The sequence below is a fragment of the Panthera onca genome, chromosome A2 (assembly GCF_046562875.1).
Source record: "Panthera onca isolate mPanOnc1 chromosome A2, mPanOnc1 haplotype 2, whole genome shotgun sequence".
Lineage (NCBI taxonomy): Eukaryota > Metazoa > Chordata > Mammalia > Carnivora > Felidae > Panthera > Panthera onca.
This window is the reverse complement of record NC_138340.1, coordinates 95,801,744-95,818,006: the sequence shown is the minus strand read 5'-3', so window position 1 is coordinate 95,818,006 and position 16,263 is coordinate 95,801,744. Positions and strand designations below refer to the sequence as shown.

The window sequence follows — 16,263 nt, the reverse complement described above, 5'->3', positions numbered from 1 at the left end:
AGATTTACTCTGTTCATTTGAAAAATATTTCTATAATGCTTATGCAGAGTCTCTATTCTTAAAATCTAGGAGAGGAAAGAAAAGGAAACCATTTTAGTACAGAATACTGATAGTAATAATGACAGCTACCATGTGCTGAGTGCCTTTTCTGGGCTAGGGATTGTTTTGTACTCTACAGGTAAATATTCTGCTTTTACAGGTGAGTAAATGGAAATTCAGAGATTAGGTAACTGACCAGGGTGGCATAAGTAGGAGGTGGTAGGCTGTGCTCTGCTGGAAGTGTGCACAGGGCACTGTAGGAACATGCACCCTCAACCGGGACTGGGAAGGGGTGGATAAGGAGCTATCAGAGAAGGCTTTTGGAGCGAGTTAACAACTGAGATTAATGCAATTTTGATGGAGAAGTATAAATTAGCATTAAGTAGCTTCATGCTAATAAAGAAGCACAGGAAGCGTGATCCATAGGCAAAGATACAGAGGTACAAGAAATCGTGGTATGTTAGGGAATACGTGGCTGGAGCTTAGAATTCATGGAGAGCTCAGGTTGGCTGCTGGAGGATTTGGTAGCGTTCGGCTGCCTCAAGGTCCTTGAGATCTGGAAATGATAGAAAATGCAACCACAGTGCCTTGGTTATTGCAAATAGTGTTAACCACACAGTCTGAATCCTGTAGCATCTGCGAAACTTATTAGAGTAGTGTTTAATGGAATGCTGCAGATTTCTAGGTCACGATTCCTACACATTGTTAATGCTTGTTTCAGTTCTGACAAAGAACTGGCGTAGAAAGAGATTGTTTAGAAAGTCATAGGAATGGGAACTGTATTTTGCCCAATCAACAGAACACAATATTGGAAATTTATCTTCTTTCTATATTTCAGAGACTCCTGTTTGTTTACTTTCTGAGATCCAGAAGTAAGGAACCTCCTAGGCATTGTTTTGAGCTTATAAATCGAGTTTACAGTACCTGCTAGGCCTCCGTTAGATTGGTTAGAGTGTGGCAGATATTAGGTCCTCAATAGATAAATCAATGAATGAGTGGCAGATGTAATATTTAAAAGGTATGAAGGATCCATACTCTTTGTACTCCACCTTAAAGCTCGACTTTAGGTTATTATTTTTAGTGATTGTATAATTTTTAAATGTCATGTTTATATTTACTAAGCTTCTAAACTATATTGCTTAATTCTAGCTTTGAATGATGCAATGAAAGAGTTTATTTCCATGGGAAGTTTGGTAGCACTGGTTGCCACAAGCCAGTCTCAGCATTCACTGCAACCTCTGCTCGTCTCGGCTCAAGGAATTCACATATTTCAGTGTGTCCAACATATTCAGCCTCCTGATCAGGTAACATACGACTTGTGAGAATTGCTGAAATATATCCCTCTTTATATAAACCTTTTTTCAGTTTTATTAATGATTTATGTCTTTAAACTTATGGTTAAGGATATTTAAAAGGTGACATTTGGGGGGAGGGCTCAAAAAAAGGTGACATTTGGTGCATGTTGTGCTTAGATGCACAGTTTCCATTTATAACCATCTGAAATGTTACGATGTACTTTCCAAGGCTTTTTTGAAAGCATTTCTTCTTCTTCTTAAAGTTTTCTTATTCCATTTAAAAGGAAACAAAAACCCTAAAAATTCTGAAGTGCTTCATTTCCCATTGGTGAAATCTGTAAATACATCATGGAAATTAGAATTTTTTCAGTTTATTCAGATATAATTGACAAATAAGTTTGTATATATTTTAAGTGTACAATATGATTTATACATTGTGAAATAATTTACCACAATCAAGTTAATTGAACACATCCATCACCTTACATAATTACCTTTTTTTTCTTTTTAATAAGAAAGAGCATTTAGTGAGAAATGTGTATCGGTTTGTATATGTGTGTGTGTATATATGTACACTATATATATATACACTATATTATATATATATAGTGTATATATAGTATATATACACATATTATATAATATAGTGTATATATAGTATATATACACATATTATATATATAGTGTATATATACTATATATACACATTATATGTATATGTATACACTATATATATGTAACTATATATATATATATATATAAAATTCCCCCTGTCATCATGATAAGTCTACTCTTTAATCCCCTTCACGTATTTTACCCATGCTCCCACCCACCTCCCTTCTGGTAACCATCAGTTTGTTCTCTGCAGTTAAGAATTTCCTGATTTGTCCCTTTTTTTTTTCCTTTTCCTTTGCTCACTTGCTTTGTTTCTTAAATTCTGTGTATGAGTGAAGTCATATTTATCTTTCTCTGATTTATTTCACTTAACATTATACTATGGTTCTAGGCATGTCATTGCAAATAATAAGATCTCATTCTTTCTTATGACTGAATACTCCATTGTATGTATATACCACACCTTATCTATTCATCTGTCAGTGGACACTTGGGCTACTTTCATAGTTTGGCTTTTGTAAATAATGCTACAATGAACATAGGGGTGCATATATCCCTTTGAATTAGTGTTTTTGTATTTTTTTGGCAAATACCCAGTAGTGTGATCACTAGATTGTAGGGTAGTTCTATTTTTAATTTTTTGGGGAACCTCCATGCTTTCCACAATGGCTGCACCAGTTTGCATTCCCACCAAAAGTGCAAGAGGGTTCCACTTTCTCCACATCCTCGCCAACATTTGTTGTTTCTTGAGTTTTTGATTTTAGCCATTCTGGTGAGTGTCAGGTGATATCTCACTGTAGTTGTGATTTGCATTTCCCTGATGATGAGTGATGTTGAGCATCTTTTCATGTGTCTGTTGGCTATCTGGATGTCTTCTTTGGAAAAATGTCTGTTCATGTCTTCTACCCATTCTTAATTGGATTATTTGGTTTTTGGGTATTGAGTTTTATCAGTTCTTTATGTATTTTGGATACTAAGCCTTTATCAAATGTGTCATTTGAAAATATCTTCTATTCAGTAGGCTGCCTTTTAGTTTTGTTGATCTTTCCTTCAATGTGCAGCAGCTTTTTTTTTTGATGTAATCCCAGTAGTTCATTTTTGCCTCTATTTCCCTTGCCTCAGGAGTTACATGTAGAAAAATGTTGCATTGGCTGATGTCAAAGAAATTACTGCCTGTGCCCTCTTTAAGGATATTTTTTTTCTTTAAGGATTTTTATGGTTTCAGGTCTCACATTTAGGTCTTTAATCCATTTTGAGTCTATTTTTGTAGATGGTGAAAGAAAGTGGTCCAGTTTCATTCTTTTGCATGTGGCTGTCCAGTTTTCCCAACACCATTTGTTGAAGAGACTGTCTTTTTCCCATTGAATATTTATTAATTGACCATATAATTGTGGTTTATTTCTGCGCTTTCTGTTCTGTTCCATTGATCTGTGTGTCTATTTTTATGCCAGTACCATACTGTTTTAATTACTACCACTTTGTAATATAACTTGAAATCTGGAATTGTGACACCTGCAGTTTTGTTTTTCTTTTTCAAGATTGCTTTGGCTATTTGGGGTCTTTTCTGGTTCCATATAAATTTTAGGATTGTTCTAGTTCTGTGGAAAATGCTGGTATTATTTTGATTTAGGGATTTCATTAAATATGTAGATTGCTTTGGGTAGTATAGACATTTTAACAATATCTGTTATTCTAACCTGTGAGTGTGAAATGTTTTCCCATTTCTTTGCGTTGTCATGAATTTCTTTCATTAGTATTTTATGGTTTTCAGGGTACAGGTCTTTCACCTCTTTGATTAGGTTTATTACTAGATATCTTACTATTTTTGGTGTGGTTGTAAATGGGATTGTTTTCTTAATTTCACTTTCTGCTGTTTCATTATTAGTGTATAAGAATGCAACAGATTTCTATACATTGATTTTGTATCCTGCAACTTTACTGAATTCATTTCTTAGTTCTAATATTTTTTTTGATGGGGTCTTTCTACATATGGTATCATGTCATCTGTATATGGTGAAAGTTTTATTTCATCTTTACCAAATTGGATATCTTTTATTTCTTTTTGTTGTCTGATTGCTGTGGCTAGGATTTCAGTATCATGTTGAATAAAAGTGGTGAGGGTAGACATGCTTGTATTATTCCTGACCTTAAGGGAAAAGCTTTCAGTTTTTCACCATTGAGTATGATGTTTACTATGGGATTTTCATATAAGGGCTTTATTATGTTGAAGTATGTTCCCTCTAGGCCTACCTTGCAGAGGATTTTTATCATGAATGGCTGTTGCACTTTGTCAAATGCTTTTTCTGCATCTATTGAAATGATCCTATGGTTTTTATCCTCTTTTATCCAAATAAATGTTTTTTTTAAATTTGATTAAACATTGTTTCTTTACCAGCACCCTGATATTCTTTTTTTTTTTTTTAAAGTTTATTTATTTATTTTGAGAGAGAGAGACCACGCAAACAGAGGAGGGGCAGAGAGAGAGAGAGGGAGACGGAGAATCTCAGAGTCTCTGCACTGTGAGCGCAGAGCTGGATGCGGGGCTCAAACTTAGGAACTCTGAGGTCATGACCTGAACTGAGATCAAGAAGAGTCAGATGCTTAACTGAGCCACCCAGGTGCCTCCTGATATTCCTTACCCACTATGATTTTAGCACTCATTTCTAATGTGTGGGTTTTTCCCTCACACCACCAAGCAATTCTCAGACACCAGATGGGTGTGCTACAATTCAACTCAATTCTGACACCATCTAGTCAAGATATCATCAGATTCCACAGGTTAAGTAAGAGCTGAGTCCTCTAAGACTGCTCTCCACTTCCAATGCCAATTGGAAGTCTAGCTTGTTACCTTTGCTTCCGACCAACTGGCTATAAATCAGAGATTCCCACGACCCACTCCTTGGCTTTGATTGATTTGCTAGAGTAGCTCATAGAACTCAGGAAACTAGTTTACTCAGTAGATTACTGGTTTATTACAGAGGCTATTAAAGGATACAAATCAATAGTCAGATGAAGAGATGCATAGGGTGAGGCTCTATTCTCACAAAGTTGCTTCTCTCCTTGTGAAGTTTAGGTCCTGGCATGGTGGCTTAGGTTTTTGTGGAGGTTTCATTACATAGGCACAATTGATTAAATCTTTGGCCGTTTGCAGTTAATTCAACCTCCAGTCCTGGAGGTTTCCCCTTCCTGGAACCAAAAGGTGGGGCTGCAAGTTTCAACCCTCTATTTATGGTTGATTCCCTGGCCACCAGCCCCCCATCCTTAGGTGCTTTCTGAAAATCACCTCATTAACATAAACTCTGGTGTGTTGTGAATATCAAGACACTTTTATCACTCTTATCACTTAGGAAATTCTAAGGGTTTTAGGATATCTGTGCTAGAAACAGGACAAAGACCAAATATATGTTTCTTATTATGAATCACAATATCACAAGCACATATGGTCCATCATCCCCTTTGGAGACTTCTGTTCATGAAGGTTTTAGAGGCAGGAAGCTCAAAGAAGAATGTTCTAGGACTGACAAACACATTTTAACCTCCTCTTTAAATTAAAAAAAAAATTTTTTTTTGAAAAATTTTTTTGAAAAAAATTTATTTTAGAGAGAGAGAGAGAGTACGATCAGCAGGGGGCAGAGAGAGAGAGAGGGAGAAACAGAATCGGAAGCAGGATCCAGTCTCTGAGCTGTCAGCACAGAGCCCGACGTGGGGCTTGAACCCATGAACCTTGAGATCATGACCTGAGCCGAAGTCGGACGCTTATCCAACTGAGCCACCCAGGCGTCCCTTAACCTCCCCTTTAAAATTTTTATCCTAAATATTCAGGCCCTGTGCTAATTAACTGTTATTGAAAAAAGAAAGTATTATACCTATTATTAAGCATAACACAATGGTAGTGGGATTGGTCATTGAATATCATTTTAGAAGTAAGTTTTATAGGAACAACAACAAAAGCCACTCTTGAACCAAATGTTACTAAAAAGGCTTCTTACTGGAGAAAGAAATAGCAATCGTTTATCAATGTGATTTTTTTTCTTGCAACTTTATTGAGGTATATTTGAAGACAACAAACTCAGTATTTAAAGTGTACAATTTGATCAGTTTTAACATGTATATACATTATATATTGTATATACACCACTTAATATGTATAGACCATAAAACCATCACCACAGTTAAGGTAGCAAACATTGCCATCACTTTCAAAAGTTTCCTGGTGCCCCTTTGCAATCCCCGCCCCGCCCCCCCACTCAATCTGCAGACAACCACTAGTCTGCTTTCTGTCACCGTAGATTATTCAGCCTGATTTTTTCAAAATATATGTACTAAAATTTACATTTGAGTAAAATTAGAAATCGAATTTTGTGTTTTTTCTTTAGGAGCAAAGATGTGAAATGCTACATAATGTAATAAAAAATAAACTGGGCTCTGATGTAAACAAGTTCACTAATCTTGACCTGCATTGTATAGCTAAACGAACTGAAGGGTTTGTGGCTAGAGATTTTACAATGCTTGTGGATCGAGCCATACATTTTCATCTCTCTCACCAGAGCATATCCACCAGAGAAGGTATGTGTTCTTATTCAAACCAAAATCTGAAATTGTTCCGTTGCAGAGGAATGTTAACATCCATTAATGTAAGTATTAAATATATTCTATTTTAGTATATAAGCAGTTTAGTAGAAAATCGGCATCTCCAGCTAAGATGGTAGCATATTTTGAAGATTCATACACAGACGTGACTACCAAAAGTTGTGTTTATTTTTAAACAGAATTAGTTTTAACAACATTGGACTTCCAAAAGGCTCTCCAAGGATTTCTTCCTGCATCTCTGCGAAACATCAACTTGCATAAACCTAGGGACCTGGGCTGGGATAAAATTGGTGGATTACATGAAGTTCGGCAGATACTCATGGATACTATCCAGTTACCAGCCAAGGTAACTTTAAAAAAAAAAAAGAAAAAAAGAAAAAGAAAAAATCAAGTATCCCAGAAGAATTACTGAATGGCTTTATGTGTTGACTTGCCTACTCTCAGTTTGGTTAAAGAAAACTTTATTGAGTTATCAAATAAATGCCAGCACTATTTTTTGCACTCTAATGGATTTTTTAAAGTATTTGATAAAGTCCTTGCCTGTAAGAAACTTAGAAACCTGGGATGATATTTACAGTAAATATATTTTGATGTGAATTTCACAATTCTTGTGTTTTGCTTGAATCATTCAGATTGTACTAAAGCAAGATGAACTGTCAGCTGGGATTTGAACAAAAATGGGTAGAAATAAGCTGAAAGAGTCATGTAGGTCCACAGAACTGATGGAGTAAGCCAGATTTCCAGACTCTGGGTGTCAGTCCTGGAAAGATAGAGTTAGCAGGCAGCAGAGACCAAGCAGGTGGCAGGATAAAGGGGGCAGAGGTAAATTGTTCAGAATCTAGGTGGTAGTGCATTTGAACCACAAACCTGAGAAATGAGTATCATTGCATGAGATCAGGGATCCATGCAGAGAGATAAAGATATGGGTGAGTAAGGACCTCAGTTATATGTAACTAGATGGCAAGTCCTGGAAGTGTGGCCAGTGGGGCCTGGGACACATTGAGTGCAGCCCAGGACTGCAGGTTGAAGCCTGTCAGAGAGAATGCAGGCGTGGAATAACTTGCCAGCAGCATCATGATGCCAAATGCTGAGTCTGGGCATTGGAAACCAGATGCGCAGAGACTCTCTGCATGATGGCTGACTCTGGGGCCTCTTCACATCAGAATGGAGGTAGGGACGGGGTTAGAATTTTGTCAGCAGGTGGAACTCAACAGGCATTTCTCACAGAGGAATCCAGGATATTGCTGACAGTAGCCTGATGTCTGGCTCACCTGTTGACACAGTCTTCTTGCTCTTTGGTAATTTAGAAGCAGTCAGTCGCTTGTTTAGCATGGAGACTCTTGGGAGAGCTTACTGTTATCATTACACATACTTCTCTATTTTTCTTTCTTTGATGGAGTATATTTGAATATGCATAGTTATCATAACTTGCCCTGTGAACCATACAAGGGGAAGGCAATCTACTTGTTAAAAGATTGTTTTTATTTTCTTAATGTACTTTTTATAATATTTTTAAAAGCCAGGAAAAAAACACAAAGAAGTTCTGATGCAGTTGTGCCCACTTTATGTAGAATGTATTCCATGGTCCAGTTGGTAAAAAATCTGTGGTAATTCCTTTGAACTTATGTACTGAATAGGAATTTTATTTTCTGTCCTTATCCTGTTAATAAAGGTGGCAGTTACTAACAAGCTGAATACTTTTTCTCTGTACATTGACTTGGGCTGCTCCTTAGTTATTTTTTTAGACTTAGCTCTTGATCATAGTTCTATATTTTTCAGTACCCAGAACTATTTGCAAACTTGCCCATACGACAAAGAACGGGAGTACTGCTGTATGGTCCTCCTGGGACAGGAAAAACCTTACTAGCTGGAGTAGTTGCACGAGAGAGTGGAATGAATTTTATTAGTATCAAGGTATGTTTTGCATTTATCTTTTCTTCTTTTTTCTATCGAGGTAAATTTACTTAACAAAGTTATGTGGTGTGTAATGCAATTACAGTGCTATGTAACCACCACGTCTCTCTTACTTCAAAACGTTTTCATCCTGTTCCCTGTCCCCCGAGCCCCTGACAGCCACTAATCTGCTTTCTGTCTATGGATTTTCCCGTTCTGGACATTTCATGTAAAAGGAGTCATGCAGCATGTCGTGTTTTGTCACCGGCTTCTTAGCATGTTTTCAAGGTTTATCCAAGTGGTACTATGTGTCAGTACTTCAGTTCTTTTTTTTTTTTTTTTTTTTAATTTTTTTTTTTTCAACGTTTTTTATTTATTTTTGGGACAGAGAGAGACAGAGCATGAACGGGGGAGGGGCAGAGAGAGAGGGAGACACAGAATCGGAAGCAGGCTCCAGGCTCCGAGCCATCAGCCCAGAGCCTGACGCAGGGCTCGAACTCACGGACCGCGAGATCGTGACCTGGCTGAAGTCGGCCGCTTAACCGACTGCGCCACCCAGGCGCCCCCAGTTCTTTTTAAAACTGAGTGATAATTAATGGTGTGGGTATGTGAGTTTTTTATCCATTCATCATTGGGGGATATTTGGGTTATTTCCACCTTTGGGCTCTTAGGAATAATGTTGCTGTAAACACTTGTGTACACATTTTTCTATGGACATAGGTTTTCATTTCTCTTGAGTGTGTACCTAGCAGCATAGTTGCTGGGACATGTGCTAATTCTGTGTGTGACTTTCTGAGAAACTGCCAGACTGTTTTTCCCAGTGACTGCATCATTTTCTATCCCCTCTGGCAATGCTGAGTGTACCTATTTCTCCATATCTTTGCCAACATCATTTATGTTTCTGGATTGTAGGTTAGTCTCATATTTGGAAAACGAGTAGCAGCTATCCATCTGTTAGTGAAAGCTGTGTGGGAAATTGGATAATGAGCCACTTCTTTTTTGTAGAGCTTATGATAGTCTTAAGGTAAACAATTATAAAATAGAATTATAAGTTCTTTAATATATAAATATATAAAATTTTATAAATATAATAAACTAGAATTATAAATTATATTAATATATATAAATATAATAAGACATTATAAAATAGAATTATGTATAAATACTCAGATAAAAAAATCAAACTGTACCTGAAGGGAGGAGAAAACCTAGAAGACTAGGGGCTGGAGACCACATTGAGACAGGAAGCTGGGTTTTTATAGCTCTGTTCCTTGTTGGCTGTATTTCATCCTCACGTGGGCCACACTGTGCCTGAGTTTTCTCCAAAGGTGCATGTAGTAATTAAGGGACACAGTAGCATACAGCTTTGGGTAGTGCCTCAGGCTGCCACGGATTTGTCATTATGGTCTGAGGTCCGATATATTATTTGTACTGTTTCAGCAACCCCACAATATTAGTTTACCAAAGAGTGATTAGATTTCAAAGGAAAGGAATCATATATTGTAGCTTTATTCATAACTGATTGAGAAATCTGCAGTTGGGTTATGCCTACCCTCTTTTTTTTTTAATGTTTATTTTTGAGAGAGAGAGAGAGAGACAGCAGGAGGAGGGGGAGAGGCAGAGAGAAGGAGACACAGAATTTGAAGCAGGCTCCAGGCTCCTACCTGTCAGCACAGAGCCCGATGCTGGGCTAGAACCCACGAACCATGAGACCATGACCTGAGTTGGAGTCGGACGCTTAACTGAGCCACCCAGGCGCCCCAGGCTGACCCTCTTTTTAATCACATAATTTTTTTTTTTTTTTTTTGTGATATGATTACATGGCTACTGGCTACCCTGGCAATAATAGAGAAACACTGTAACTAAAATTTCCCTACTTTCTTTTTCTGGATTCTGGAATAACTGTGATTATACATACTCTTCTTTTCTGCTTATGACTAAACTATAGTTTCACTGTTAAAAAAATAATATTCAAGATGAAAGATATTGTTGTATTTCAGATTGTTCCATTAGGGAGGACATTTTATCCCTTTTAGTAAACCTTCAAATCACAGTTTGGGATGAATTCGCAATGGAAAGGTTTCAGTGAAGAGAATTCTCTCTGGGTGGGTAAGAGTAGATCCTAGGAGACATGCATCAAAGACCGGGGCCATCCCTGACACCAGTATGTTGCCTTGTTCCCAATATTTTGCCTGGCTTCTTGTTCCATCCTCTTTGGCTCTTGATTGACTAGGAAATCTAATTAAATGCTAGTATATTAATAGATATCTAGCTGGCTTAATATTAGAAAGTCCTTATTGTGGTCACATATCCTGATCAGTATTTGGTCTTTTGAGGTAATGATTTTTCACTGGAGATCATGTTAGAGCCTATTTAGTTTTTTAAAAGATCCCAATTTAAGCATAGTTTATCCTCATTATTAATTTTGTTAAATGGAGTAGTTTTGAAAGTTTTTCAGTTGACTTAGAAAAGATGATCTCTTCTGCACCTCTGTACAAATAAACTGGTTTCAGTAATTGAAGATGATTAAAATAATTCATGTCTCATTACATATTTTTTGTAGTCTCCAAAAATTTGAGATAGATGGAACATTTTCCCTTTTTAAACCATTTGTTACTAAACAAATAATTATTCAGTATTTATGCAACACTGTTTTTGGCACTGGGGATTCAGTAGTGAACAAACCCACCTTTTTGGAACATACATTTTACTGGCAGAGAGAAACAAGAAACAGACACATTCGCTATATAATGTATTATCAGATGGGACAAGGTTCTATGCAGGAAGACAAGCAGGATAAGATGGGGTCATCACACAGGGCCTTTCTGGGGCTGTGGCCTTCTGTAGAGAGCTACACCATGAGATGGCTAGACAGAGGAGACACAAAGTGTGGAACTTGTGATGGGATATTTATTCTAGCCACATAATTTTTGAAATGTATTTAAGAGACATCTGTTTAATCATATTAAAATAATTTCCCATGAGGGTCCCCTAGGTGGCTCAGTCGGTTAAGCATCCGACTTCAGCTGAGGTCATGATCTCGCATTCGTGGGTTCAAGCCCTGTGTCAGGCTCTGTGCTGACAGCTCAGAGCTAGAGCCTGCTTCAGATTCTGTCTCCCTCTCTCTCTGCCCCTTGCCCGTTCACACACGCTCTCTCTCTCTCTCAAAAATAAACATTTAAAAAAATAAAAATAAATTTTCCCATTAGTGCATTTGGACTAAGTCCTAAACAAAAATTATATTTTGTTTTTAAATAACTTTATCTCAGGTCTAATTTAATTTTATCTCCTAGGGGCCAGAGTTACTGAGCAAATACATTGGAGCAAGTGAACAAGCTGTTCGGGATATTTTTATTAGGTTGGTTCCCTCTGAATATTTTTTAAGTAATGGACACTATCATTTTTCAGTGCTTTTTGGTATTCACTTGTTTATTTTAGAGAACTGATGTTTAAAACTTTAATTTATGTGGATTAATAAGCTAGAGAATTCTCCAAATATCACTTAAAATATAACATCTTTGATATTAAATTCTGGAAGTTAGTATTATATTTACAATAGAAATATTCCTAAAATGCTATCTCAAAGGAATCTCAAAGTAGATTTTTATAGGAAACACATAATTACTCCAGTTTAATTAAGCTGGCCAAATGCAATGTTAATTATAAAAGAGATAAAATAAAATTATTATGGCATTTATATAAAAATACAGAAGCTAATATTTAAGGATTAAAGTAAGATTTTTAAATGCAAAAACTACTGTTTTATCCCAAAATTTCATTATAAAATATGATCTGTAGTTAGGAGAATATAATGTCCTTATATTTTATAACTTTTTAAAATATTTATTTTAAGATAAGTCTCAAACCATGAGATGATGACCTGAGCCAAAAAGTCAGACACTTAACCTACTGAGCCACCCAGGTGCTTCAAGTTCATAATTTTCTAAAATATTTATTTTAAAATAAGTCTCAAACCACGAGATCATGACCTGAGCCAAAGTCAGACACTTAACCAACTGAGCCACCCAGGTGCCCCAAGTTTATTTATTTTGAGAGAGAGAGAGAATATGAATGAATCTCAGGTAGGCTCCATGCTGTCAGTGGGGCCTGATGTGGGGTTCAGTCTCATGAACCATGAGATCATGACCTGAGCTGAAATTGAGAGTTGGACATTTAACCCACTGAACCACCCAGGTGCCGCCTCATATACATTTTAACTAAAATGAACTCTGGCGGCACCTGGGTGGCTCAGTCGGTTAAATGTCTGCCTCTTGATTTCAGCTCAGGTCATGAGTCATGAGATTGAGCCCTGTGTCAGGCTTTGCTTTGAGTGTGGAGTCTGTTTAAAATTATCTCTCATCCTCTCTCTCTCTGCCCCATCCCCACTCACTCTGTGTCTCTCTGTCTCTAAAATAAATAAATAAGGGGAGCCTGGGTGGCTCAGTTGGTTAAGCATCCGACTTCGCTCAGGTCATGATCTCGCGGTCCGTGAGTTCAAGCCCCGCTTCGGGCCCTGTGCTGACAGCTCAGAGCCTGGAGCCTGTTTCAGATTCTGTGTCTCCCTCTCTCTGCCCCTCCCCTGTTCATGCTCTGTCTCTCTCTGTCTCAAAAATCAATAAATGTTAAAAAAATAAAAATTAAAAATTAAAAAATAAAATAAATAAGTAAATAGTAATAAAATAAATAAAATGAACTCTTATATATCCACCACCCAATTTAAGAACATTAACAGGAAAGCATTATTAGAGATAAAGGCAGTCGTCACCATATGGTGACAAAAGATTCAGTTTACCAGGAGGATATTACAGTTCTAAAATTGTATCCAATACCCTAGCTCCAAACTATTTAATAAAGGCAAAAATTGATAGAATTGCAAGGAGAAATTGACAAATCCACCTTCATAGAAGACTTTCACATAGTTCTTAGTAAGTAGTTAGATTGAGGTTTAAGAAAAACCCAACAAAACAGTAAAACTTCAGAAGATTTAAACATCATATTCAAGATCTAAGCATATTTAGAACACATACCCAACAACTGGAGAATACATTCTTTTTACGCACACTCGGATATTTTTGAAAATTGGCCACATGGGTGGCCAACTGTAGTAAATTTCAAAGAAACAGTATCATACAGTCTATTTTTTGAAAACACAAGTTAAAATAAATAACAAAAAGATAATCCCCTCATGTACTTTTAGATTCTTAAAAATAAAACTCTTCTAAATAATTCATGGGTTAAAGAAGAGATCATAATGGAAAATCCTGGGCACTAAATAATAATGAAAATGCTATTAAAATTGTGAGATGCTGCAAAATTTATTTCAAGGAAAATTTATAGCCTTAAATTTTTAGGGGAAAAAAAGTTAAAAATCACTATGTACCCATCTTATGAAATTAGGAAAATATAAGCTAAAAAAAATAAGTAAAAAGGAAATAATAAGAGCAAAAATTAATGAAATAGAAAACATTTCAGTGGAGAAGTTCATAGGCCCAGATATTTTTGACAACCTAGTACAATTGATAGATCTCCAGCAGGACTGATAAAGAAAGCAAGCATGAATTAATAGTATTAGTGATAAAAAAGGGGACATGACTAAAGTTATACCAGAAATGTAAAAGATAGTAAGGGAATATTATGGAATAATATTACAGACTTTATGCTGTTAATACATTTAAGACTTGGGTGACATAGACAAAAATATAATTGACCAAAATCAAGCAAAGAAGAAACAAAATCTGAAAAATCCTGTAACTATAGAAAACAATTGAGTCACTAGTTAAAAATCTTTACCCAAATCAAACATGGTTTTCTGAGAGTAAACTTTCAAGGAACAGGTAATTCCAATCTACTTATTGGCCCTGGGAGATTTATCTTATGTGCCAGTATTTCATGAGATATGTATTGGGTTTTTTTCATTCAGCCTGACAGCCTCTATAGAGAGCAAACTGAGGGTTGGTGGAGGGAGGAGGGGTGGGGATTGGCTAAATGGGTGATAGGTATTAAGGAAGGCACATGGGATGAGCACTGGGTGTTATACATAAATGGTGAATCACTAAGTTCTACTGAAATCAATTTTACCATGTAGGTTAACTAACTAGAATTTAAAAACTTGAAATTAAAAAATCAGCACGACAAGTATTCTGTATGGGTATTCTGTATGGGTGATTCTTCAGACATCTAGTTCACCCTGTTACCAGGTATGGAGTTTGTTTTTCATTAAAACAAAATTTAGTTAATAAATTAAAAGCAAAGTTCAAATTAGGAAAAGATATAATATATGTAACTAAAATATATTTTATAGAGATCCCCTATAAAAATATGTGAAAATAATGAGCTTGTCAAATTTTAAAATAATGAGCTTGACAAAAGACGTGAATCAGTATTTCACAAAAGAAGTAAAGGTGGCCAATAAGCATATAAGAAATGCTTACTTACAATAAGAATCAAAGAAACATTTCACTTATTGAATAAGACTCTAGTTTTTGGTTTAGTCCCTGTCTAAAAGGTATGAGTCTTAGGCATACATCTTGACTTATTTATTGAAAACAAGTTTACATATACTTTTTATTCTTTAAGGATTTGTTATGAAGATTTAAATAAATACACAGATACATATATGTCTATCTGTATACAGATACATATATGTACCTACATATATATATATATACATATATATATATATATACACAATTACTTTACAAACACCGAAGCCCTATTCAAATATGAAATACTGTTTTTCCCAGAGCACAGGCAGCCAAGCCCTGCATTCTTTTCTTTGATGAATTTGAATCCATTGCCCCTCGACGAGGCCATGATAATACAGGAGTTACAGATCGTGTGGTTAACCAGCTGCTGACTCAGTTGGATGGGGTGGAAGGCTTACAGGGTAAGAACTGCAAATACAGAAATATCTTATTGTAACAGATTTCACCAGGACTTAGTAAAGAATTTTTTTTTCCCCCAGGTGTTTATGTATTGGCTGCTACTAGTCGCCCTGACTTGATTGACCCTGCCCTGCTTAGGCCTGGCCGACTCGATAAATGTGTATACTGTCCTCCTCCTGATCAGGTGACAGTTTCATACTTTGAGTCCAAAACTAACAAATGCCACACTCTTTCCTTATGAACTTCTTCCTGGTAACAGCAGTTGTCCTTAGAAGACCAGCTTTAGGCAAGGCCTTTGCCATGATTTGCTCATGGCATGGAAGGATTCTGAATTAGATGGAAAGCCCAGCCATTTCCATGCAAGTCTGAAAACTTTGTAGTCTTTCAGTGTTAGCAGGTTGGGAAAAAAGGAAAGAAACCTAAAGTATGTATGTCCACATGCCCTGAGCTCAAAGATCACAGGCCTCGTTATCCTGGCAAGACTCTGAGAATCAAGCATACGACTAGTGTTCATCTAAGCAGGTTACACAGAGATGAGGTTTTAACTGTTTCTGGTCTGTGTTGTTCCAGCTCTTGTCCTCAGATTTAGAAACTGATGAATAAATGAGGGAAAGAGCAAATAGACAAATGAATTGTCGAAGGTATAAAATATCTAAATATGTCCTTTGTAGCTATTACTTAGATGTTTTCTTTTGAAACACTTTCTGGGCACATTTGTTGAAATCTAGAAAGTAAGCACTAAGAAATGGTTTACACTGAATGGTTAAGAATGTCGATTTTCATTCACTTTCCTATGTCTCTTCTGTTAGGGAGAAAGTTCATCTATCCTCCACAGAGGATACATAGTAGATTGGCGGTACATTTTTCAACTTGTAAAAGCTCATTAGAGATACAGTTAATTTGTAAAAACAAAAACATAAAATACACAGTTTAATATTTAATTTTGT

The 16,263-nt window shown here is 36.3% G+C and overlaps 1 protein-coding gene across 3 annotated transcripts in view; it reads left to right on the top strand.

The window, feature by feature from the left end:
- PEX1 (peroxisomal biogenesis factor 1) overlaps positions 1-16,263 on the top strand; it is a 47,968-nt gene that overhangs the window by 25,395 nt on the left and 6,310 nt on the right. For all 3 annotated transcript variants that reach the window (XM_060632446.3, XM_060632448.3, XM_060632449.3), the window contains exons 13-19: positions 1,189-1,343; positions 6,326-6,515; positions 6,719-6,885; positions 8,319-8,453; positions 11,726-11,790; positions 15,176-15,318; positions 15,397-15,500. In XM_060632446.3, the coding sequence (XP_060488429.1) occupies positions 1,189-1,343; positions 6,326-6,515; positions 6,719-6,885; positions 8,319-8,453; positions 11,726-11,790; positions 15,176-15,318; positions 15,397-15,500 (959 nt within the window). The remainder of the gene's footprint in view (positions 1-1,188; positions 1,344-6,325; positions 6,516-6,718; positions 6,886-8,318; positions 8,454-11,725; positions 11,791-15,175; positions 15,319-15,396; positions 15,501-16,263) is intronic.